Source organism: Penicillium angulare (genome assembly GCF_028827245.1).
Source record: "Penicillium angulare strain IBT 27051 chromosome Unknown utg000004l_segment0_segment0, whole genome shotgun sequence".
Classification (NCBI taxonomy): domain Eukaryota; kingdom Fungi; phylum Ascomycota; class Eurotiomycetes; order Eurotiales; family Aspergillaceae; genus Penicillium; species Penicillium angulare.
The window spans coordinates 5,163,794-5,188,011 of NW_026623163.1; the positions used below are offsets into that span (position 1 = coordinate 5,163,794).

General features: G+C 47.6%; 8 protein-coding genes across 8 annotated transcripts; 3 read left to right on the plus strand and 5 right to left on the minus strand.

The window, feature by feature from the left end:
- Positions 1–703: 703 nt before the first annotated feature.
- On the minus strand, positions 704–3,199 carry N7478_005812 (putative ATP-dependent RNA helicase (Hrh1); the record flags this gene model as incomplete). The annotated part of the gene is made up of 3 exons (XM_056922026.1): positions 704–1,036; positions 1,096–2,261; positions 2,311–3,199. The coding sequence occupies 3 exons, from the start codon at positions 3,197–3,199 to the stop codon at positions 704–706; spliced, it is 2,388 nt and encodes a 795-aa protein (XP_056780063.1).
- Positions 3,200–4,422: 1,223 nt separating this feature from the next.
- Positions 4,423–6,467, plus strand: N7478_005813 (uncharacterized protein; the record flags this gene model as incomplete). The annotated part of the gene is made up of 5 exons (XM_056922027.1): positions 4,423–4,544; positions 4,616–5,382; positions 5,432–5,582; positions 5,640–6,075; positions 6,153–6,467. 5 exons carry the CDS (start codon positions 4,423–4,425, stop codon positions 6,465–6,467), a joined length of 1,791 nt encoding a protein of 596 aa, XP_056780064.1.
- Positions 6,468–6,620: 153 nt separating this feature from the next.
- N7478_005814 (uncharacterized protein) lies at positions 6,621–7,342 on the minus strand (the record flags this gene model as incomplete). Its single annotated transcript, XM_056922028.1, has 2 exons — positions 6,621–7,019; positions 7,085–7,342. 2 exons carry the CDS (start codon positions 7,340–7,342, stop codon positions 6,621–6,623), a joined length of 657 nt encoding a protein of 218 aa, XP_056780065.1.
- Positions 7,343–7,896: 554 nt separating this feature from the next.
- Positions 7,897–9,835, minus strand: N7478_005815 (uncharacterized protein; the record flags this gene model as incomplete). Its single annotated transcript, XM_056922029.1, has 7 exons — positions 7,897–7,974; positions 8,032–8,782; positions 8,834–9,006; positions 9,069–9,309; positions 9,368–9,472; positions 9,537–9,738; positions 9,799–9,835. The coding sequence occupies 7 exons, from the start codon at positions 9,833–9,835 to the stop codon at positions 7,897–7,899; spliced, it is 1,587 nt and encodes a 528-aa protein (XP_056780066.1).
- A 1,508-nt stretch (positions 9,836–11,343) lies between these two features.
- N7478_005816 (putative F-box protein (Pof7)) lies at positions 11,344–13,011 on the minus strand (the record flags this gene model as incomplete). Its single annotated transcript, XM_056922030.1, has 2 exons — positions 11,344–12,567; positions 12,631–13,011. 2 exons carry the CDS (start codon positions 13,009–13,011, stop codon positions 11,344–11,346), a joined length of 1,605 nt encoding a protein of 534 aa, XP_056780067.1.
- A 399-nt stretch (positions 13,012–13,410) lies between these two features.
- N7478_005817 (putative mitochondrial carrier protein) lies at positions 13,411–14,833 on the plus strand (the record flags this gene model as incomplete). The annotated part of the gene is made up of 2 exons (XM_056922031.1): positions 13,411–13,660; positions 13,719–14,833. The coding sequence occupies 2 exons, from the start codon at positions 13,411–13,413 to the stop codon at positions 14,831–14,833; spliced, it is 1,365 nt and encodes a 454-aa protein (XP_056780068.1).
- A 568-nt stretch (positions 14,834–15,401) lies between these two features.
- Positions 15,402–19,393, plus strand: N7478_005818 (uncharacterized protein; the record flags this gene model as incomplete). The annotated part of the gene is made up of 11 exons (XM_056922032.1): positions 15,402–15,478; positions 15,537–16,895; positions 16,949–17,179; positions 17,232–17,400; positions 17,460–17,468; positions 17,518–17,659; positions 17,726–18,147; positions 18,220–18,588; positions 18,647–18,774; positions 18,825–18,928; positions 18,996–19,393. 11 exons carry the CDS (start codon positions 15,402–15,404, stop codon positions 19,391–19,393), a joined length of 3,408 nt encoding a protein of 1,135 aa, XP_056780069.1.
- Positions 19,394–19,989: 596 nt separating this feature from the next.
- Positions 19,990–23,128, minus strand: N7478_005819 (CheY-like superfamily; the record flags this gene model as incomplete). Its single annotated transcript, XM_056922033.1, has 2 exons — positions 19,990–21,502; positions 21,567–23,128. 2 exons carry the CDS (start codon positions 23,126–23,128, stop codon positions 19,990–19,992), a joined length of 3,075 nt encoding a protein of 1,024 aa, XP_056780070.1.
- Between the last annotated feature and the right edge of the window lie 1,090 nt (positions 23,129–24,218).

Genomic DNA, 24,218 nt, shown 5'->3' on the forward strand with positions numbered 1-24,218 from the left:
ATATAACAGAGAACGTAATGCTGGTGGACGATGATGCGTTGATAACAGGAACTGGGCGATAAGGCGGTGGAGCCCCGGATGATCCAAGTAGCGGTATCGGATCACTTTGTTGTATGTTTACCCAACTATTTTCCACAAATAAGGCTTGTGGATCTTTGAAAGGTTATAAAGGAGATGAAAGAAAGCACCTTTTAATTATTGGTGAATTTAAAAAGAAGTGATAATAACAAAACACTTAGGGGGACCCGGGAAAGAGTGTTGGGCGCTCTCAGCTCAGGCGATAAACGATGTGACTGCTCGCGTGTGATGACCGCAGCAGAACGCAACAAATTCTACGTGTCGGTATGAAAATCCCAGATTTTCTTCCCTGACTGATAAGATTTAATTACCTGACCTGTACTCCATACATTGACACCAATCTTCTTAGGACCTTGGTTAGAAAGGTTAAGTGCGAAGTGGTTAGCGTCAGAGGCGGAGGCTGTGGCGAATGGCCCCCGGGGATCGACAAATATCCGTCATTTACTCCAGCAAGGACACGCTGATCACCTGCATTCATCGAAACCGGTTCACTGGTACGGTGCATTTGGTATTGCGTTGGGGAAAACGAAACAGAAAAGGGTATATTGAGGACACATGGTATGACATCTATAAAGCATCCAACCAAAAATAGTAGTAACCTTGGGTAAATAAATTTCTCAGCCCTTTATTGTCCTGCAAGAGCCTCGCCAACCCAATCCATTTGTACCGCGCTCACACCCCGCGCATAGGTGCGGTTGGTAAATACAAACTCATTATACATGATGGCTTCCAGCTTCTTGCCAAATAAAACGCTTGAAGGGTGGATCGCAACAGTCTGATTGCCCACGACAGTACGGTAGCTGCCATCAGGGACAAGCCGGGCGGTATTGGTAGCAAACCCGCATAGAAAGCTCTGTAAGATATCTACAGGGGAGGGATCATGATGTTGGTCCTGCCGGTCATCACGAGGTAAGAGTTTTGATTGGCGACATTGGTTTCGTAATTGTTTGCGAACATCCTAGTAACATGGCGAGATTAGCGTTGTTTTCATGCATAGAACCCAAATAATAAACTTACCATCACTGATTGCATCGCTCGATGCGATACCAAGTGTCGCTCAGCCCACGCTTTTCGGTCAGCGTTTTCACCTGCATAGGCCCGCACCGTCGATAGCATAGTCAGATGATCACCTTCGCGGCGGTAAAGATCGCGTCGGGCCGTTTCGGCTGCTTCCTTCTTCTCCTCGGAAGTCGTGTTGAGGAAAATACTCTCCACACTGAGACAGGAGATAATGTCAATGACATCAATTAAGCATTCGGCCCCATGCTCTGAAGCCGCCAACAGAACTCGTCCGAGTGTGGGTGTTAGCGGTAGTTTGGCGATGTGCATACCGACCTTGCTGATCCCTCCCGTTTCCTCCAGAGCATTTATATTTAATAACTGGAGTAGAGCCTTTTCGAGCGCTTCACGCGGTGGACGTGTCAAGAAGGGGAATCGGACGATATCGTCAACACCACGCGCCTTCATATTGAGCAGTGCCTGACTCAGGTCACATCGTAAGATTTCGGGGGTGTTTGTTTCGTCGAGACTCAAGTAATCCTTTTCGGTGTATAGACGGAAACATTGACCGGCCGCCTCACGACCAGCTCGACCCTTTCTCTGGATGGCGGCTGATTTGGAGATGGGCTTCACCAGTAAGGAGTCCAAACCAAGTCGAGTGCGGAACTGTTTGACCTTGGCCTTGCCACAGTCAACTACATACCGGACTCCAGATACCGTCACGGAAGTTTCAGCAATGTTAGTCGATAAAATGACCTTGCGAGTGCGGGGAGGTGCCGGGGCAAAGACCCGCTGCTGGGCGACTTGAGGAAGAGCAGCAAAGAGCGGCAAGACTAGGATCCGTGGTAAATTGGGATCCATTCCAACCGCATACTCATTGACCAAGCTTTCCAATGCTTCCACTGTTTCTTGACCTGTCAAGAATACCAAAATGTCACCTGGCATTGGCTCTTTGTAGTGGATTTGGAAAATGGTCTTGAGGGCTGCGTCGACAAAGTCATGCACGGGCGCTGGCGAATATATAGTTTTCACAGGGAATTGTCGGCCCTTAATATGGCAAACAGAGATATCTTTGTACGCCTCTTCTTTTGTCGGCGCTTCGGGTTCTTCGTGTAATGTGCCATTTTGGAGTTGAGGTTGGCCTTTAAATCCTTCCTGGAAGAATCCAAGTAGACTCTCCATATCTGCCGTAGCACTCATGACCACCACTTTCAGTGGGACACCTCCCCCGACCCTCCCGTTTCCCAGAAACCAAGTTGCGCAAAAATCCAGTGACCAGATCAACATTAATACCCCGTTCATGAACCTCGTCCACTACCACGGCGCTGTATTTGGTGAGCCATGGATCGTGCAGCATCTCTTGTAGAAGCATTCCCTCTGTCAAGAATTTGACTCGTGTACCAGGGGAAGTCGACGTATCAAACCGCACAGAGTAACCAACTTTGCTGGCCGGTGAGGATGATCCAAGGGGTGTTCCCATCTCTTCCGCAACACGACGGGCTAGCGTAATAGCAGCCACTCGTCGAGGTTGAGTGATCGCAATACAACCACCCACGGACAAAGATTTGGTCGTACCATCTGCCTGGGGTATCTTGGCTTGTTGCGGTCGGCACCAGAACTCGTTCACAAGAAATTGGGGGATCTGGGTACTCTTTCCACTACCTGTCTCACCAACAAGGAGCATGACATCTTGGGCCCGGAGATTCTTTCGGATTTCGTCTGCGTTTCCAAAGATAGGAAGCTTTTTTCGGAGCTCGTAGAGGGTATTGGCCTTTTCTCGGAGGGATGTGAAATTGGTCTTGTTATCGGAGAAGGGTTTGGACTTCGGCTTCGATTTGGGCGCAGGGGCGCTCGCTTGTGGTTTAGGTGCACTGGCTACCTTCTCTTCTGATTTCAGATCCTCCCCTGGTGCATTGGGGCTTAGTGATACATCGTTCGCATTAGAGCCTGCATCATCGCGGGGTGCCTGTGGTTCGTTGGCGGCCTCGTCGCGCTTGCGTTTCTTAGACCGCTTCTTCTTGTGGCCGGTGTTCTCAGCAGCTGAGGGCTCTTCGGCAACCAAGGCGGGCCTAGAATCTGGCTGCTCTTCACCACCAAAATGGGTATGGACCTTTTCGGGCATTGTGAATGAGTATCAACATGGACAAGCAAGCTTGAGATCTCCGAAACACCGCTTATCCCGAAAATTTTCGCTTATCGATAAGGCTTCTTATCTTATCGGCGACCGAGCTATCAATGTGACCTGGCTGTTTACTCTACAAGCCACAGACTATGCTTATTATCCTTAATATTTTTATTTTACGGATGCAACATGTTCTCGGCTCTATGTCAACGTTCCACAACATGTGCGGCACGGTAATTTGGTCCGTCTTATACATCTTAAGCGTGAGGTGCAGGGCTCTGGTCCGTAAGCTGCAACATACTGTAGTTACCTGCACCAACAAACTGCAGATATTGGGAGTCCGTGATCAGGTGGACCGAGAATGACAGAAATACGGAATGGTTCTCGATGATCAACTCTCACTACTGGAAAACCACACTGTCGGGTCAAGCTCTGTCGCGTCAAGGTTCAAATCTAGACCCGGATTTCAGTTGCGTTAGCGCTCAGACCCCGTACTTTAGCCGAGAGAGTAGATCTCCAGGGGGCGAGAGAAGGGGGGTCCTGGATGTATACAAGGAAAGGTTAACAACATGCCCATGCGACCTATATGGAGCTTCCGGTGACAATTTCCAGAGTATACCATACCGACGCAATGCAAGCAATAGACAAAGTTCGACCAGATCTTAATTCAAGAATAGTCCACGTCCATATGGAAAATGTAACCACATGCCGAACATTTTGACGTGTCTAAAACCGCTCAAGGCTGCGAAAAGCACCAAAGCCAATCAACAACGATCCGGCGATACGTCAAGGTCTTGCCGCGGAAGGCAAAAATTGATAGACTCATACAATGCCGCAGATCACCGAATGTTCTTTACGCTGGAAAAATCTCAATGAACTATTGCTCCTGCAGGATTGCATCACCGCTCGTAGCTGACACCGATCTCGTGGGGAACAGCCGCGCATCGATCGATCGCCCGCAACCAATTGTGACCTGGCACATTTAGTTCGTAAAAATTGTCTTACCTCCCCTGTTAAGGTCTTGCATCGTAAACTTTTCTCCAGGATGATTCTAGTTGTGGGTATAGTCGATCAATTGATGCATCAAGACAGCCCCTCAATGCGCAGAAGGAGAATTGAGTATTAAATAAAAGGTGGGTTCCCCGGTTTGCGACAATCGACGCAGCGTCAGAAGAAGAAGAAAAAGATAAGGGCAAAAAAGAAAAGAAATTCGCATTCTAATCATGCCTGCCACAGATCTTCACAACGGGCTTACAAGCCCCGATGCTGAGTCTTTACGCTCCTTCACAGAAACATTACCGGACGAGTACCACGAATGGGTGACTGAGTCTGGGAGGACATCGCGGTAAGCTCTAAATATGACAATGCCATTGTTTTCTTGTCTATTTGCTGTTTAGTCGCCTGACAAGTAAAAAGAAACGATCAAATTCTTGACGATTTTCCACATCCACCAATTCGGCCCCAGAACCTGGACATCATCGACGAAGAGCTGGCCTATCCCACACCAAGGTCTTCAGCAAAGAATATGCGACGCAATGTCACGACAGCCGATCTTGTGGCGACCACGGAGCTTCCTTTACTTCAACAGATGAATCCCTATGAAAATGCAGAAGAGTTCCATCCTGTCAACGAAGAGGGCGCCTCCTATGACCTGATTGCGCCGTTCGAAGGAGACGAGGCGCCGCTCCATAAGCTCGAGCGTGTGTCCGATGTCATGTTTGGAACAGAGCATATGTTATCTATTCTCAATAACCCGCGCTATCTAGCTCGGTTCCGCGAGTTTCTTCTCGAAGAACGACCACGGTCGATCTCAACACTCACCTATTACCTCAATGCTACCAAAGCCCTCAAGTCGATCGAGTATGCCAATGCGCTGGTTCGCTTATCCATCGACGTCCCGCCACCAGCTGTTCAAATTATCCAAAATGGCAACGAGGCTGTTGGGATAACCGCAAATAAAGTTCTGGAACAAAGAGTCCAGGATGGCCTGAACGCTTTGACAGCCGAAGAACTGCCTGCTTTTATCACATCGAGGTGCATCACAATTACCAGCAAAATTGTCGAAGAACGTGTACGAGGAACTTTACCAATGAAGTTTCGAGATACCTCAAATGCGCTGGCCGAGGTATTTTGCTTGACGGATCCTACGCGTCCCGATAATCCCATCATTTTCGCATCAGGAGGTAAGTCTTTTCGTTCTCACTACTTTGTGACTCGATCTGACGATAGCAGAATTCCATCGAACAACGCAATATGGAATGGACTATGTTCTTGGGCGGAACTGTCGATTCTTACAAGGGCCGAAAACAAACCCGAACAGTGTTCGACGTATCCGAGAAGCAATCAAAGAGTGCCGTCACCACTCCGAGCTCTTCTTGAACTAGTGTGTCAACTATCTTTTCCAAAAAACGAAAGTTGAAAACTAACACAAAAAATCCAGCCGGCGTGATGGGTCTCCATTCATGAATCTCCTTCAGTGCTCCCCTCTTTGCGACAGCCAAGGACGTGTCAAGTACTTCATTGGCGCACAAATCGATGTGTCAGGGCTAGCGATGGATGGCGCACAAATGGAGTCGATGATCGAGCTTCAATCTCGGTACCGGGATCCCGATGAAGAAAGTGTGGCAGAAATGCCCGAGCCCAAGCCGAAGGATGAGTTCCATGAGTTGTGTGAATTGTTCAGCCCCCGAGAGTTGACGACTGTTCAAGAAAATGGCGGTGATCTCTTCCAGCCTTTGAAAAACAAAGCCACTATTAGAGGCCATCGGACATGGTTGCAACGTGGAGCGTCAGTTGACAGTGAGACGGAGGCAATTCGTCTTCGAGATCTGAAGTCCCCATTATTACGTGGATCTCTAGCTGGTGTTTATGAGAATGTAAGTTTGAGTCTATACACCATCCTCTGGTCATACGGTATGAGCTCAGTTACTAATCATATATCGCTGTCCCTTAGTATCTACTCGTTCGCCCGTACCCCTCCCTTCGCATCCTCTTCACCTCGCCGTCTCTCCAGATTCCTGGCATGCTTCAGTCATCCTTTCTTTCACGTATCGGCAGCTCGGCTTCTGTGAAGAATGAGCTTATACAGGCAATGGAAGCCGGTCGCAGCGTGACAGCCAGAATCAAATGGGTGACGCGGTTTAATACGGAGGGGCGTAATCGCTGGGTTCATTGTACACCTCTGTACGCTAGTAATGGTCAAGTGGGAGTTTGGATGGTGGTGATTGTGGACGATGACGAAGAAACACTAATTAATTGGAGGAGCTAGGGATACATCGGAGTTTGAAATACCTTGCTTTATCAACTTGTATATATTAAGATAATTTCAATTATACCTTCTCATTTCTAGATACAAGCAACCCCCCACAAAATATTGTTGAAAAAGCCAAGTCCGTCTGACAGCAAATGTGGCCACTAAAGCCTATACGTGGATTCCATCAATACGAATGAAGGTGCGGTATTCATTTTCTTCTAATGCATGGCCAGTTTGAGGATCCTGGCTACCTGGGCCAAGCAGGCGAATCATCCACCACGGCTTGTCACCACTTCCAATCTGCCCATCCTGGAGCGAGATACCCCAGGTAGTAACATTGTGAGAGCCCAGGAAGATACCATCCTGCTTCTTCCCATCGAGGTAATGATAGTATGCGTGAACTGGCTCGCTGTACTCGCCCAAATTCCACATAACTTGAGCACTGTACGGCATGTCGGTAATGGTGATTGAAGTATAACCGGAATGAGGAACCACAGCTTGGAAGCCGGTGCCCTCCAAACAGCGCACTGTACTCTTTGCCATGGTGTTGTCCTCAACGATGCCAATCTATATCATGTTTATGCCGTTAGCACTGTCGATGTAATAAACCGGCCTCGTCTCGCAATACTCACGTATCCTTTTTCAACAACGGTGCTACCCTGTTGTTGCTGGAAGGCAACGGCTTGGGTTCCGTAGCCCTCCATGCTGCATGCATGGTCTGTCGCAGTGGTGTTCACGCACTGATCCACGATAGGGATCCAGGGACCAGAGATTTTGCCATAAGCACTCCAGTTAGGTAGACCAGCACATCCATCGGGGACGGGGACAGAGGTCAATTTGGCCGCTTGAGTAGCAGCCAACAACGAAAGGCCAGTAAGAAGAAGAGCCATTGAGAATATAGTGCTCGGGTCAGGACTGAATGACTTAGATCAAGATAATCAGGGCCAGGGTCCGGTATTTGTAATGACCACGGAGCCGCATCATTCATAATTCCTGCAATCCCTGTGTATTCATGTTTGCTCGCACTTAGATCCTTCAGCAGGCATCCGTGAGGGTGGGTTATGTTGGCATATGTTAGCCTGGCCTTGGCGGGGGCCAGTTCCATAAAGTCGCGCTTTACTCTGTTCAAAGCCAGAAAGAAAAGGATTCTCAGGGTCCACTACGCTAAAAGCCCCTGAAAGACCCACATTAAATTCAACTTGGTTATGCTCAATGTAACTTGTATTAGGTGCGTTTGCTATGATTGTTTAGGCATAATTGTCCCGGCGACCGAGAAACAACGCCAACAATTACCAAGCTCTGGAAGCCATAATCAAAAACGCTGTAAATGTATCCTCAGAAGAGAATGTGAGAAGTAAAATGCCAAAGATGCCATGCCAGAGTAAAATCTAACCTAGAACCTTAAGTAGGGTCTTAAAGCTTTGATCCCGGACCCATCTACACTTTAAACAGTATATGGGAATGCCTCGCCATTAACATCAAGCTTCGGGCAGACAGTGTGGATAGACCAGCGAACCCACATCTAGTAAATTGTTAGCGTGTTCCTTATAAAGTTCCTCCCAGTAGGCAGATAACTTACTTCATCGGTCGGGACGTCCTGGAAATAGGTGGTATCCATCTTTTGGGCTTGTCGGACATCCAGCTGGCTTGGCAAATCGTCGTTGAAGTAGTCCAGATTGCAGACTGGGACATTGACCATCAGGTTCATTTCTGGCTTGTTGTCTCCGGTCAAGAAGTCCCGTGCTGAGCCCATGGTATAATTGGCCTTGTATCCACCCGTGGCTTGAGACGCGTTCGCGGCCTTTGCAAGAGCAACAGCGGACAGATCTGGGTAGTTGGCAATTTTGCCTAATCCAGGAGCGTAATCGTACTCATCTGTGCAATAAGTGATTGACGATTCTTTCAGAAACCAGTACATGAATCCCGTGTCTTTGTCGCACGAACTAGCCAGCAAATCATCAGACGATAGGTCCATGTCGCAAGGGGCCTTGTCATTGATTGGCTTTGATGCTGCGACAACGAATACCTTCTCTAGGTCCCAGAGCCAAGAGATGGCACCACTACGGATAGCGTCTTTCATGGTCTGCTCATAATCGTCGAAAATGCCATCCTTCACGGGCTGAGCGAAATTACCATCCTTGAGGGCATAAGGACCGCTGTATGTCTGATCAGAATACTGGTTGTTGACGGCATCCTTGTATTCACTGGGATCAACAGCGTTTTGCAAAATGTTATCCGCATACTGTCTGATTGAGTCTCTCAATGCATCAGTCGTGTTGGATAATTTTTGCTTCAGAATTCCCGCCCTTTCTTCTTCGACCAGTCCGAAGCTTTTCAACTAGTTAGTTCTCTGCTAGGATAAGGAATGGAATTGAACCCACTCAATAGCTGCAGACTCCGTTCCAAGCAAAATTCCATTGGCGACACCAAATTCACCTGCTGCTGCACCGACGCCGACGGCAGCGGCCTCGAAAACTTCTCCCAATGGGCCTAGAAGAGCAGCTAGACCTCCGAGAACAGCCGAGATGATGATAAGTCCTTCACTTGCCTCTGACTAAAGGGTTCGCAGGTAAGCATTTCTAATCAGACGGCCACCAGCACTATTTTGTTACTTACCTTGGTTTTATCAGCCGTCGGGTTAGAAGTAAAGTCATCGACCATTCCATCTATTTCAGACCCGATAACTTCATTGGCAGTGTTCCAGAAAGTCTCGTATAGATTATCCATGAAGCTCTGGAAGTTGCTGAGACCATAAAGGGTGAACATCCAGAGTGCATCGAATGTGCCTGCCGGAGTACCCTCGCCTGTGGTACATCCAACTTGGGTACTATCGTAGTCAAAGTGACAACCAGCCTTTCTATAGTTGCACACTGTCAGCCATACTCTCTGTGTGTAGTCTAATTTTAGTAACGTACAGGCTGCAAGTATAAGGAGTGAAACCACCGATTTGCTTCATCACTGCCGTGGGAAAGCTCGTATCCGGGTATTCTGTCATGTCAGACTCGAACCAACCGTCCGCACTAAACCATGTCAATATTAATACACTGAACATTGATCATCTTGTAGACTGTAGGTGGTTCTTACTACATGTTCAACCAGTGATCGACTTTGAGATCCTGCCATGTCTTTTGGTTGTGCGTCTTGCACGACTGTCCCCAGTCAGGAAAGGTCACATTGCGCCTCACCATCGTGGGCAATTTCTTCGTATTGGTGGGAGCCTCTCCATCCTTAAATTTGTTCATATCTCTGCCGACCTTGAACGATGGTACTGCGTCCACGGACAGAGCTTAAACACGACTGTCAGTCAATGTCTTTATAAACCTTGAAGGTAGTATGGAAGTCATACCGAGGAAGCTCCCAGCTAGAAGCATAGATCCTCGCATATTGAGGATGAGGAAGACGTCAATGGATTCAATAGTTTGGCAAGATTGTCAATTGTAACCCAATGTACAAAATGAACGTGAACCGATGATAAAAAAAAAAGCCAACTTTTGCTTGAGAAACGAATATTTATATGCTTGCTTCGGGTCTCCTTCACGAAGGCCCCCGGGGCGCTACTAGTATTTCCAAGATTAAAAAAAGAACAATCTTGAAACAAAACAAAATTCAAAGGAACATACGACTCATGAACTCCGTAGATCCTTGGAATGATCCTTCTAAAGCATTCTCCTGAATATCATCAACAAGAGAAAAAGTCCCCTGAAGATCGGCAAGAAAATGAGGTGGCAAATGAAGCTTTTCCCCACATTCTTGGGGCCAAGAAACTTCCGCTGTAGGTAAATAGCACTCCGTGAAAGGTCCACTGTAACATGGGGTAGCGAGATGGAGAATCTGTATGTCATGTTTGAGCCTTGTTCGATATTAGTCGCGCACAGACATGGGCAGACTTCACGGCTCAGGCTGTTGCACGCAAGTTTCTCCGCGCAACGAGGCTCTCATGGTTCTACCTGATACACACACCCATTCACCACTTCCCGCTTCCTTAATTAACTTCTGACAATAGATGATATGGCCAAGAAAAGATGCGATCACCAATTTATTTACAATATCGTATAATAGTCGCTATACCACTATTTAATAGGCACACGGATGATATCAAGCAGCAGCTTGGAGTGGACACTTGAGCGAAAGTGCAGTAGCCCTGCAGATCATTTTGTTCCTTGTTCCTTGCCCAGCCCCCCTAAGGTGTCTTTATGATTCATGTGCTCGGGTAACCTGTCGGACTAGGAGGTACTGTAGGTACAATCCACCTGCGCGCCCGGCCCCCGGGGCCATGCTGTTATGTACCTACCGGATATAGTGCTGAGCCCTTGAAGATCATGTCAATCAATCCTTCAAATCGCGGAATTTGTGTACAGTAGGTACTTCAAACTGCCCACACGGCATAGTACTTTGATCCATTTGTAATCACCGTCACGAGATTTTGAAAAACAGGCCCTTCGATCAAGCTGCTATGCAAGAATCGCCGAAGAGTCCACTCGACGGAATTGTTTTGTGTGCCACTGGAAGCAGTATTACACACTCACATCATTTGAACTTGAAGCACAATGACCTGTAATACATGGAAAGATAGTTATATTAGTAGGATCCTGGGGAAATTTTGGGCTACGACAGTGTACCGCCCCCGACTAAGGGCTAGGATATGATGTCGCGTTCAAGTTCTTCGGTACAGGAAATTAAGCCTCCAAAACCGAGATTATCGACCCTTGGCGAGACTCATGATCGGCACTAAAAATATGCCGCAATATATAATAATAGACAAAGCTGTGTGGAACATCTTTTCTGAATCTGTCGAGTCTCTATGTACTTCATTCCATTGGTGACTGTATGTAGATCTCAATAAATCATATGTTTTATGGTAAAACGTTCAATGCGTAAATCATGACTTCAACTAGATACCCCAGCCCCTCACACGACGGAAGACAAATACGCGGTCATTGCGAAGGCCAAACTCTCCCCAGTCGTCTGTCAGCTTATTATAGCTCCAGAACCCCCGCCAGACCAATTTGGTGTTCTTGGAATGGGTCACTTGAGATTTGGATGCGGACGGAGATCGCAAGGCCAAGTGCATGAGATGAACGTATTTCGAACTAACGCCCTCCGTTTCTATAACAAGATCACGTGGATCTAAGGATTCTTCAGTCTGGTTAGGACCTGTGGCAGCAATCTGATCCTCGGGGGTATTCTCAGGCAGAGGAACTGGGGGAGTCAAGCGCCAGCGTCCACGATGGCCTTCTTTTAGCGCGTTGAGCGCCACTTGAGGCACATGATCAGTAGTCCCAGACAGTGTTTGGCCTTGGTCAGACAATCGGCGGTGGTGCTGTTTAGGGTAGGTAGCGCGGGCTATCATCAGATTCTCTTTACTGATGTGTGGCACGACATCGACGGGCTCAGTAGTCGAGAGTAAAGAAACCAAAGAACCATCGGGGTAAAATCGAAGATATCGATAATATGTCACAATATGAATGGGAGTATTCCAAGACACAGTTTGATGTGTTGACTGAGCACCGGGCCTTGTGTAGTTGACTGTGCTTATGTAGATTCCGGTAAACCGAATACGCGGATAGGATTGAAAGACTTGAGTCCACGAAGAGAGAGGCTTGGGAATTTCCAAAGAGACTCCTTTGGGAAACGGTGTATATCTTGTTCCATCAAGGGTGTAAATTGGATAACCATGCAGGTCACAAGCAAAGGTGTAGTGCATTCCAGCGAATCCAAACTCTGGATTTTGGCAGATTCGTCTCCAGATATGTTGTTCGTGGGAGAAGTGGTATGCCATTCGTTTGCAAACTAAGCTCATTCGGCCGAAGGTAGCCGGGTCTTGTAAACCGACATACCGCAAGATCTCTACTATCACCTCAGACGGCAGATTCGAAATAGGACAAGGGGGCGGGGGCGTATTCTCAATGAGCGGCTCTGCTGGGGGGATATGGAGCTGAGCGAACGATGCAATCAACTCTGACGTGGGAATATGTAATGCGTCTTCAGTAGAGACCGGGGCTGTTGCAGATACGGGTTCAGGATCGCTCGGAGTTGACTGTGCGGGCTGTGCTGGCCTTTTCCACGCGTGGGCAAAATGCTTGTTTCTATAAGTTTTGTCGACGCTTGCATCGAGCTAGATAAAAATTAGAAAACAACGTGGAAGCAATATCCAGATGGGTTGACAGTCGCCACTTACCCGATACGCTTTCCGATAGTGCTGTAAACTATCACCAAGGTTTCCTGCGGCTTCTTTTTCGACTGCCCGCTCGAAATGCTCTAGGGCTGAGCTGGGCTCATGGTGATCCGTTCGAGTGAATCCATCTTCCTCGTGTTGTCTCTCCGGTTCCACACTCAGCTGCCCAACTTCCTGGGCAAGTTCCTCGGGATCAAAAGATGCCGGCGGGGCCCCCTCTTCTTCAAGGTCCTTGCGGTGAGAAGCTTCATGCTGAGTCGGTGGGAATCGAGCAGGCTGCGGGTCTGGGGCCACATAATGAGGGGCATTTCTAGGTTTAGATCGACCAGCAACCTCCTCGCGCCACTGGCGGCGAAATGATTCGAGCTCCGGATTGTCTGCCATGGCGGGAGAGTGCCCGGCGTCCGGTGTCGGAGATCGATCGAGATTGATAAGCCCACCTGAGGGATCCACTGGGCAGGAAATCAGATCAAAGGGCAAAGAGGGGAACCGAAAGAAACTGCACAAATTCTGCAAACGTAGCCATTGATTTTAAAAGTGTTGGGTGGAACTCTGTAAGGCTCAAGACCTCAAGACCTCAAGATTCGGTGAGCAACAAAGAGGAAGAAAGAAAGAACCGGGAAGCTTATCTCCGCCCGCCACCTCCCGCAAAACCCCGAAAATCTTCTGGACCGAGTGACGCATTCACGCATTCACGCATTCTTCTTGATTTCTCCAACCACCCGCGTCACAAAGACCTGATTCATCGCCAATAATATTAGCAGGCGGTGCCTATCTGTTTGAATGCCGCTCGGATTGGATTCTTTGACTACTTTCACCAGTCCAGGTGTTGAAGGAAGCGAGTTTGTTACCGAGATCGACTCCTCTTCGGGGGCGTCATGGACGTCTCATTTTGACGAGACATCCAGCATGGTAGCTCCAACAGGGACCGGATCAGGGTCAGCGGCTAATTCCCCTCCTCACACCGAGAGTATCTCAATCGGACAGCGCATGATATCAGCATCAGCTGGTAATATATTGACTGGGCTTCTTGGTAAGTTGGACACTAGACAATCGTCTCACTAATGAAGCCGTCGCTGATTCATAAACAGTTACTCCCCTCGATGTCGTTCGCGTGCGTCTACAATCCCAATCACAGATTTCGACTGCGTCCCAATATACCACCCACACAATATCATCCTTAAAAAAGCTTCCCCCCAACATCGGAATCACGGCATGTTGTCGAGAGGTATTTTGGGTCGGAGAGAATGCGCAGATGTGCATGCTGGGCTCTCAGACAGGCACCATTGGAAGCCAAGCACATCCAGCACTTGATTGTGCAGTGGAAGAATCACAACGGCGAGCATTTACATCGACTTTGGATGGCCTACGAAAGATTGCTAGGAATGAGGGGCTATCTACATTATGGCGAGGTCTAAGCGCTACTTTGATGATGGGTATTCCCGCAAATATCATCTACTTCGCTGGGTACGACTGGTTGCGCTTTGCCGACAACAGTCCTGTCAAAAAACATTTCTCGGATAATTATGCGCCCTTTGTCGGAGGTGCGATCGCACGGACGACAGCGGCGGCAGTCACTAGCCCGATTGAGATGTTTCGCACCCGCCTGCAGGCTACCCCGGGTACGGGCGCTGGCCATTTCAAGGAAACTCTCCAAGACCTGCACCAGATGACGAAAGTGAAGGGTTATACCTCTCTTTGGCGTGGACTGTCACTGACCATGTGGCGCGATGTCCCATTCTCTGGTCTATACTGGTGGGGATACGAAAAGGTGAAGATCAGCTTAGAGTCTGCGCGCCAAAACAATACACATCTTTCGGCTGCCGATACGGAAGTCCCGACTTCGGCTACTGCTTTCCTCGACAGTTTCATTGCTGGTGCCACCTCTGGAGCGGTAGCTTCCTTGGTAACAACACCTTTTGATGTAGGCAAGACCCGACAGCAGGTCTACCGACACATGGATGATCACGTCCCTAGTACTGCTTCACGATCTAGCCTCTCGCCTAAAACTATTGTCCCCGAGCAATTATCTCTCCCCAAGTTCTTGTTGCACATATTCCGCGAGGAAGGTAGTGCTGGCCTCTTCCGAGGCTGGTCAGCTCGTTGTCTCAAAGTTGCTCCCGCCTGCGCGATCATGATCTCTACCTACGAACTGGGTAAGCGCATGGCAAAGGAAGTTAATGAGCGACGACATGAATCCTCTTGAACATTCTTCATATCCCCTGTACTATTAATGCATGCGATCGATCGATTAGTCGGTCGCCTATCCCTACTCCTTTCTCTCCGACCGCGTCCCTTTTTTGTTTCCCTTATTTTTTTCCTTTTTCCCTATTATGGATTTCCTCATGTGGCGTTCTTTTTTGATACCGCATCAGCCGAACTATAGACATGTGTGCATCGGTTCTGTTCTTGTCTCAAAGCATGTTTGGAGTGGGTTTCTGGGACTAAAAGCGCCCCTTATTTTTGTACCATAAGTTTCCTGAATAATCTCACATCGACAAACATTTCTGGCAACAGTAATACTTTCTACTTTTCTTTTTCCCCCGTTCGTATTTGGCCCGGGTGCTTTGACACCCGATCGGCGGGCGTAGCCGGCTTAGGGCGAACCAGGTTGCGCACCGGGCGTGTTCATCTGATCCGTTATTGAGGCTGAAAGTTCCCCTGATTTAATGCGGCCCCCAGCGCCGGAATATATTTTCTCTTTAAAAAGAACCCAGGATTTTTCACGTTTATGCATGAGTGTAGTTTTTTCAGCTGGGAACCCGGTGTGAAGTATGGCGCCAACAGTATCGGGGCCCGGGCGCCCGCCATGGTTCGAGCATGTCCAGGCCGAGAAGAAGACAAGTGTGGAGTATGTGTGACATTTCCCCCTTATGCGTCAAACAAGGGTCCTTCTAACGTGTCTGCAGCATCGTTGCCGTACCACCTATAGGGGCGCATCATCAAAAACCATGGACTACCCATAGCTCGAAGACAACATGGCTCAAGAGTGAATTACTTCAACAAATCCCTAAAGCACGGCTGTTATTATACAGCCATGGCCAGATCCACGAGCATGATAAAATTGACAGCCTCGGTCAACGCCTATTGAATGTGCTACTAGACGAACGCAGACGTTATAGCAGTCGACGACCGGTCTTTTTTATCTGTCACAGCACAGGAGGCCTCGTGGTAAAGGCATGTTTGGCTCAAGCCTCACGGGCCGAGCCGAACCAGACAATATTGACCAGCTGCTATGGCATCGCCTTTTTGGCAACACCTCACCAAGGCTCAAGTTACCTTTCAGCAGAAGAGTACATGCCAAGTATACGGCGATTGCTTCATCTTGAGCAGGATCTTCCTGCATCCCTCAGAGAACAGCTTCGTCCTCGACAGGACAAACTGTGGCATCTTTCTAATCAGTTCAAAGCTCTGTCGGCCGACATGAAAGTTTGGTCTTTTCTTGAGACCATCGATTCAACGTTGACTGTCACAGATCATGAGTTGGGAAATACCATGGAGTTTCACGCGCCTATCACCTCTATTCGCTCCGGACTGCTGGGTATTGAACATGAAAATGAGGTGCCGGTAGGAACAGACCATATCGGGACAGCAAGTTTCCAAGACCAGGATTCCGCCCGAGACAACTTTCTTGTCGATCTAGCAGACTTAGTGAACGCATCTGTGGAACTTTCTGGTCATATGGATACTCCGCTGAATGTCGAACAAGAAGTGACAGTGCAAATTAATGGATTCTTTGAGGACACCGCATTAGGCGTCAGTGATGAGACTCCGCTCAAGCTCTGGTCAACCCGGGTACCCTTAGAAGAGTATTTAGCTCGTGGTCCAGGCGCATGTCTCCGAGATCGCCTAAAACGTGTTCAACCAGGTGGATTCGATGATTCTTCTATAAGCAGTTTCGACAGCTTACGATCTTTCCCTCACGTCGTTCCCGGGCAAGACAACCACGATCAGAACGATACCCATCAACCTAAAGATGAACCCAGGGATGAGCTCAGTCATGAATCTAGACCTTCTCGCCCACCTATGAGTCAAAGCCGTAGCTTCATAGCGCCAGAGCACCAGCTTTCACCAACTATTCACATCACAGAAGCTGCATTGGATGGATTTTTTGACCGTGATCGCCCCTCAAGTGAAAGTCCTCCTCCGCCAGTCGAGCGTAGAAGGAAGTCATCCATCGCCAAAGCTTTGGGTTTAACCCACCTAAGGTCTCACAAACGGAATACATCCGACGGCAGCTCCCAAGGGAGTAGTTCGCGTCCTCCATCGTAAGCACATGCCCACAGATATCAAACCCCATTCATAAACTGACTACGACCAGAAACTCAACTTCCACGCCCCGAAGCGCAGGATTTTTAGCAGTTCCGCCCTCTATACGAGATCGCATTAATCAACAAGGCGACATGCCGGATATTCCTCGATCAGTTCCTCGGTTTGATCGACCCGAGCCTGATACCGAGAAACTCCTTTGGATTCATGTTCCGTACACGCATACCGGATGGGTATCGCAGGTCATTCGTCGTGCATGTGAAGATCGTAAAGAGCCAGATTTGTAATTGGGACTCGATCCTCCAGTTCTATACTTCTGCGTTAACAAACCCTAGCCCGAGAAAATTTATCAATGACAAGAATTGGTATTTGAACCTCAACCGAGCTCGACACTTAGAGCCGCATGCTCGATTTGTGAAGCCTCGGTGTTTTCATTCCCGTCAGATGGATGTTTCTTCAGGTAATAAGTCAGTAGAATTGGAAGATCCCCAACTAGCTCTCTATGTGAGTCTTCACCCGTAAAATCCTAATTATCATATATACTAACCTTAGCCTCGCCACAGACCCCATACGTAAGTCTACATCCTCAATTTCAAAAACTTGTATTAATGGCCCTCTCAGCTCCATTGGGACACATACCGAAACCTCATCCAGCGCCGCAAAGTACTCCAGGATCGCCTTCGTCAAGGCCGCTCTCGTCCTGTTCCACCCCGAATCGCCAAATCAAGTCTAGAAGCTCAGTTAATCTGGCAATACCTAGGCTGTGAGCCACCAATCCATTTCAGACGTACACTAGATCAATTCGGATACCCAAATCTACGATCAACAGTAGCGCGCGATGACGACCAAATGCTCTGGAAGCGAACTCGGCGACCGGCCCGAATCGACGAGCAACTACGAGAATACCTCAATGCAGCGAGCGATGATCCCGAAGACTCAGAACCAACAGAGTTCATGGATGGAAATGTACTAATGGTAGACCAGCTCTGGCTCTGGATAGTAGACCAGAAGACTATCGTGACGTTTTTCCCTAATCAGGAAGCTACCACGTCCACAGGGAAATTGTTCGAACAGTCCAATCTGCACAGCAGTATCTATAATGAATTAAATGGTGACTTGGCGCGGCGATTTGAAACAGCTGGTGATCTTGCTGCGCTCATAATGCTACACGCTGTTACTGTTCTGCTTGACCGGACCCTTCATCATGATCTCCAAGTTCTTCGAATATTTGAAGAATCGATAAGCATACTGGTTCGTTTTATCTTTCCTTATTCCCTTCTTCCCTTTTCGTTTCTTAAAGATAGTTATATACTAATTACTTAGACTGAATCCGTAACAAAATCATTCAAACGTTTCCGTAATCGTGGATTCGCCAATCGACCCGCCGATCATAATCTCACCAAAGAAGGAAGAATAATGACTGCTGCTCAGCGGGACTATCGAGATCTCCAAATAGCTCGTCGAAATAGAGACGACTTATCTGTTCTCCTTGAGCTCCGAGATATCGAAGACGAGCTTTCAACTATAATCAAACTTCTCGATCAGCAAGATGGTGTCATCAAGAGTATGATGAAGTACTTTGATCTAAATGGCTGCGGAAAGATGTTTCTTGATGCGGCACAACTTAGGATCGACGAGTATCGATCTCAGCTAGGAGAAATGAAGGAGAACAGCCATCTAGCCCAGAAAGCAGTATGACCTTCTCGATTCTATTTCATTATAATGTCACATCAGTTCTAATACTGTTTAGGTCGAAACACTACTCGATCTAAAGCAAAAGCAGGCAAATGTTGACGAGGCCAAAATGGCACGTTGGCAAGCTGAAGAAACGCAAAACCAATCGCGTTCCTTAATGGTTTTCACCATTTTCACAGTCATGTATGAACGAAAAAAGCTCCACCATCTAGAATAATATCTGACAAAGACAGCTTTTTACCATTATCATTCTTCACATCCCTCTTCGGTATCAACGCCCGAGAATGGAGCGGTACTCCTGAGAATCTACCATTATCGAAAATGTTCGAGATAGCAGGTAAGAGCATTTATACCCAATCCAAGCTTCCATTATCTTGTCTTTTCCATCTAATCGATGATTTTAGCGCCGGCCTCATTCGCCATTATAGCCGTTGCCCTCCTCATGGCCTTTAGCGAAAGCTTAAGACAAGCAGTCACGAAATCACACAAGATAGGATCAGGTCTATGGGCCGAATTTATATCCCATCCTATCCAAAGCTTTCTGCATTGGAATTCTTTCAAGAGGCGAATTCCATCGTTTGATTTCTCCGAGGATTCAAAGATGAGGAAGCGCTTTGACCATTATCTGGGCTATGAGCAACATCGTGTAAAACTTGATGAGGACTTTTGGAAGCGAAGACAGCAGGATAAGAACTCGGTTTTGGAGGTTGAATGGAGGAATTTTAAAGTCTCTCATCCTCGGGCAGGGGAGAAGTTATCAGAGAAGACCATGGATATACCCGAGGCTGGATTTCATGTCTGATTAAGAATCTATAGATAACTTGATAGGTCTTTTGTGATTCTGTACATAGCAGATATATATTTTTGGGTATATCAAGCCAGGTCGAACCAATTGGATAAGTCACGCAGACTTCAAGCAAGAAGTCTATACCAATATGTAATAGCGAGCCAGTTTTAGTTATTAATAATGATAATCGTATTCTTTAGGAAAGAATGGGTATGTAAGACCACAGCTGGTATCTGTGTCCATCCCATAGTGGCTCTAGGTACATACATATGATAGCAAGTTATTGCATGGGACTTTGGACGCAAACTGACGTCCGATGAAAGAGGCCATCGAAAAGTGAGGATACTGCCAAGGAGAATGCAATCGACAACCGAAACAATTGAAAGGCCGAACATATAAGGCAAATAAAACCTATTTTTGAAACATTGAAGAAACATTCAGTCATCGTTCGTTGTTGAGGCAGAAGCTCGTGATATTTGATGCCTGGTAACAGTGATAGAGTTATCACTCTGTTTCGGAGGTTCGAACAGTATTGAAACTGCACTGTATGGAATGGTGGTTAGGGCAGTCAAAATGCCCAATAAATAAAATCAAAATCCGGATGAAGATTTTTATGTCTCGCTAGGGGCAGGAACTATTGAAGATCCGAGATCCATCGCGGCATACTTCAAAATGGTCTCCATCATGTGACTAGCTTGTAAGGGCTTTGACACATAATCGTCCATACCGGACTCAAGACATTTTTCGCGATCTCCGAGCATCGCATGTGCGGTCAACGCGACAATAGGTGTGCGAGGCAGGCCCTGGGACCTTTCGTGCTGCCTTATTGTTGTAGTAGCTTCAAAGCCGCCCATCACAGGCATTTGAACATCCATTAAAACCAGATCATATCGGTGACGCTTAACTTCCTTCACGGCTTGTAGCCCATTTTCGACAACGGTAACATTGTGCTTGGCCTTTTCAAGAATGCGAACAGCGACCTTCACGTTCACATCATTGTCCTCTGCTAGCAAAATGGATAGAGATCGGGTATTCTCCAGCTGCGGGTGAGTTGTCAAATTTCCAAGGACAAGAAGAATTCCATTCCAGAGATCAATAGAGCGACAAGGGCCGGTGACATAGGCTGTGATACCAAGAGAACTAGCAGCTCTTATGGGCAATGATAGATTTGGGGACATGATTACAATAGGCACGCCGACCAGATTATCACACGAGCGTAATGTACGAACGTCGTCCATTGCTGAAACGATAATGGCAGTAAAATGAGACGCCTTGTCACCGTTTCTTTGGCTTTTCGCAAGTTGTTTCAGTGGCAACGTTACGAACTGAAGGCCCAATTCCTGGAGTAGGTGAGCAGCCAAGCATTCGGTCTGCTCTGGGTCACCCACAACCAAAAATCGGCGGCTCCGATGAGGTTGAATTTGCTCATGGAGAGACAATGGAGGCTCACTGACTTTGAGCTTGCAGGTAAACCCGAATGTACTGCCTTTACCTAAATTCGATGTGACCCAAATATCACCGCCCATGAGGGATATAAGACGTTTGGATATAGCCAGTCCCAGACCTGTGCCTCCAAAACGGCGTGTCATCGAGCCATCGGCTTGTTGGAAATTATCGAAGATCAGTCCCAGTTTACTCTGCTCGATACCAATACCAGAATCTGCCACCGAGAACTCAAACGTGATTTCATCTGAGGCAGTGGTGCTGTTCTCAACTCGTTTGAGCAAAACACGGATTTCGCCATGGTCGGTAAACTTGACCGCATTACCCACGAGATTCATCATGACTTGTCGGATTCTGTAGCCATCGCCAATGAGGTAATCTGGTACATCACCCTCGACTGAGTAGATGATACTCAGGGCTTTTTCGTCGCTTTGGATGTCAAATGCTTTCAAAACGTGCCATACCGTTGAACTTAAACTAAAAGCCGTTGTTTCAATCTTCATGTGATTTGCCTCGATTTTTGATATATCAAGAATGTCCCCAATGATACTCAAAAGACTGTTGGCAAGGCTGTGCACCATGCTCAGGGTCTCACGGACAGCTGCAGGAATTGGATATTCGTCGTCGAGCACCATCTTAGTCAATCCAATGATCCCGTTCATTGGAGTCCGAATTTCATGACTAGGTCACATGTTAGCTATTTTGTTCAACTATAAGATTGATTCGACGGAAGCGAATAACACACCTAGTATTTGCCAGGAATTCCGATTTACTGCGATTTGCCAACTCAGCTGCTTCACGAGCCGCCGTATTTCGCTGGATACTATCTCGCAAGCCTGAGATCATCTTGTTGATTTTTTTCTTCAAGTCGTCCATTTCACCCGATGCTGATACAGTAATAAGAGACGTAAAGTCACCGCTCATAGCAGCTTCCGTAATCTCTCCAAAGGCTCGAACTTGTGATGTGAGGTTATCTGCCATCGTGTTGACATCCTCGCTAATAGATCTCCAGATACCATGGGATCCATTAACATTTGCTTGTCCACCCAATTGACCTCGAACTCCTACATCCCTTGCTACTGCTTTCAACTCCCGTGCAAATTGTCCCAAACCATCCACCATGCTATTGATTGTTTCTTTGAGTGTCAAAATTTCGCCTTGAGCATGAACTTCGATTTTGGTACTCAGATCGCCACGGGCGATAGCTTGAGTCACGTTGGAAATTTGTCGAACTTGCATCGTAAGGTTTTGGGCCATGGTGTTCACGTTGTCAGTAAGATTTCGCCATTGACCTTCAACATTCTCGACCTGTGCTTGGCCACCCAGTGTACCATCAGTTCCCACCTCGCGTGCTACTCGACTAACTTCGAAGGCGAATTGATTCAATCGGTCAACCATTGCGTTGATGGTAAGCTTCAGATCCAAGATCTCTCCCTTCACATCCGCAGTAACTTTCATCGTTAGATCGCCACGGGCCACGGCTGTCGTCACTTTAGCAATTTCGCGGACCTGCTGTGTAAGGTTGGAAGCCATGTTGTTGACGTTGTCGGTCAAATTCTTCCACGTCCCCTCCACGCCATGCACCAGTGCCTGTCCACCGAGGGTTCCATCCGATCCGACCTCCCGGGCCACACGACTAACTTCAAAGGCGAATTCCCGTAGCTGGTCAACCATAGAATTGATAATATTCTTCAACAACAAGATTTCTCCTTTACAATCCGCCTGAACCTTGCTCGTAAGATCACCCTTGGCAACGGCCGTCGTCACCGTAGTGATATCTCGTACTTGCGCAGTAAGGTTGTTCGCCATGGCGTTCACATTCACAGTCAACTCCTCCCAGATTCCCTGAATGCCTTCAATCTTCGCCTGTCCACCCAAAACTCCATCCGTTCCAACCTCCCTCGCCACCTTCGACACCTCCTGACTGAAAACCTGTAACTGATCCATCATAGTATTAATGGTCTTTTTGAATGTCGCGATATCAGGCGAAATCTCCAGCGGATGCAACCGCGCCCTCTGCGACAGATCTCCATGCGCAACCTGGGTAATGATCTCCCCGATCTCTCTGAGTTCTTTCTGGAACGCCTCATTGATATGTGTGTGTTTTCGAAGCTCTTTCCTCAGCTGCGAGCACTCTCGCTCAATCTCCGCAATGGACGAATGGCCTTCGCGACATTGAATCAGTTCCTCGACAATCTGTGAGATGAACTCGCGTGGTACAGAGACCTCCGGGCTCTGCTGGTGCTGTAGGGCGGCGCGGGCCTGGAAAAGGTCCACATCGGAAGCCCGACTCATTTCGCCGACCATCTTGCCAATTTTTGGCAGCTAATGACAGCTAACGGGTGCCAAGGGTGGATGGTGGAGATTCAACCGGTGACACTCCACTTCCTTTGAAGTTGGGGTGTACAGGTCTCAGGTCGTTGGACGCTGTACAGGGTGGAAGAAGGGAACAGGAATAGGGCAATATAAGAGGGTATTAAGGAAGTATTTTTTTTTTCTTGACTGGGGGGACCGGGGGCTTTACCGCGAGGAAAGTCCCCCTGATCGGTAAGAGGAGGGACAGGTGGCAAGGAGTACCTCGTTAAGACTCGTATGCATCACCAAGACAAATGGGGACTCGAATACAAAGTTTGTGGAGGAGAAAGAAAAGAAAAGAAAAGTGGAGTTTGCACTCTAAACTGAAAGGCGGAGGGGGGTGAACAAAGCTGGGGGTGGGAGGCAAAGTTGACTGCAAACACGGGATGTGTTGGATCAAATTGTTTCTAGTCTAGACCGTGCATGGCCGTGAATGGCTGACGAGTTCAAGGTGGAAGTGATCAAAATACCCGACGTGTGTGACTAGGCTATTGCCACGCCAAACTCTGTTAATATTAAGGTATGTCAGCTGAAGACATGAACGGTGTACTAAAGGATATACATTGTGCGTTTTCAAAATTATCCAAGAGTTCAACCTATTCTTTTCTCCAGGTTGCTGTCCTAGATAACTCAGTCCCAAACAGAGTTATGCCGATCTGTACGTCGCGGGTCGATCCTTAATTGCTTGGTCCACTTTGCTACTGTGCCGATCGTGAGCACTCTCCATCCCCGGAGACTATACCCTGCCCAATTATTTTATATCTACTGATGGCCAACTGGGTGGTCATGGTCTTGTTTACATGTTTACATGTTTACATCTTATGACTACAATCCCAATGTTATTTGAGATCACCAAGAAACATAACATGACAACACCACGTCAAAATTCATTAGAACCACATAAATGGAGAGAAAATATGATACAGGATTGCGCCGGAACCTTTTTTCGAAGCCCCATAAGAGTGGAGATGGTGAACAAAAGAAAAATAGAGAACATTCAAAAATACAGGTATAGAAAAAAGCAACACCAAAACATTACAAA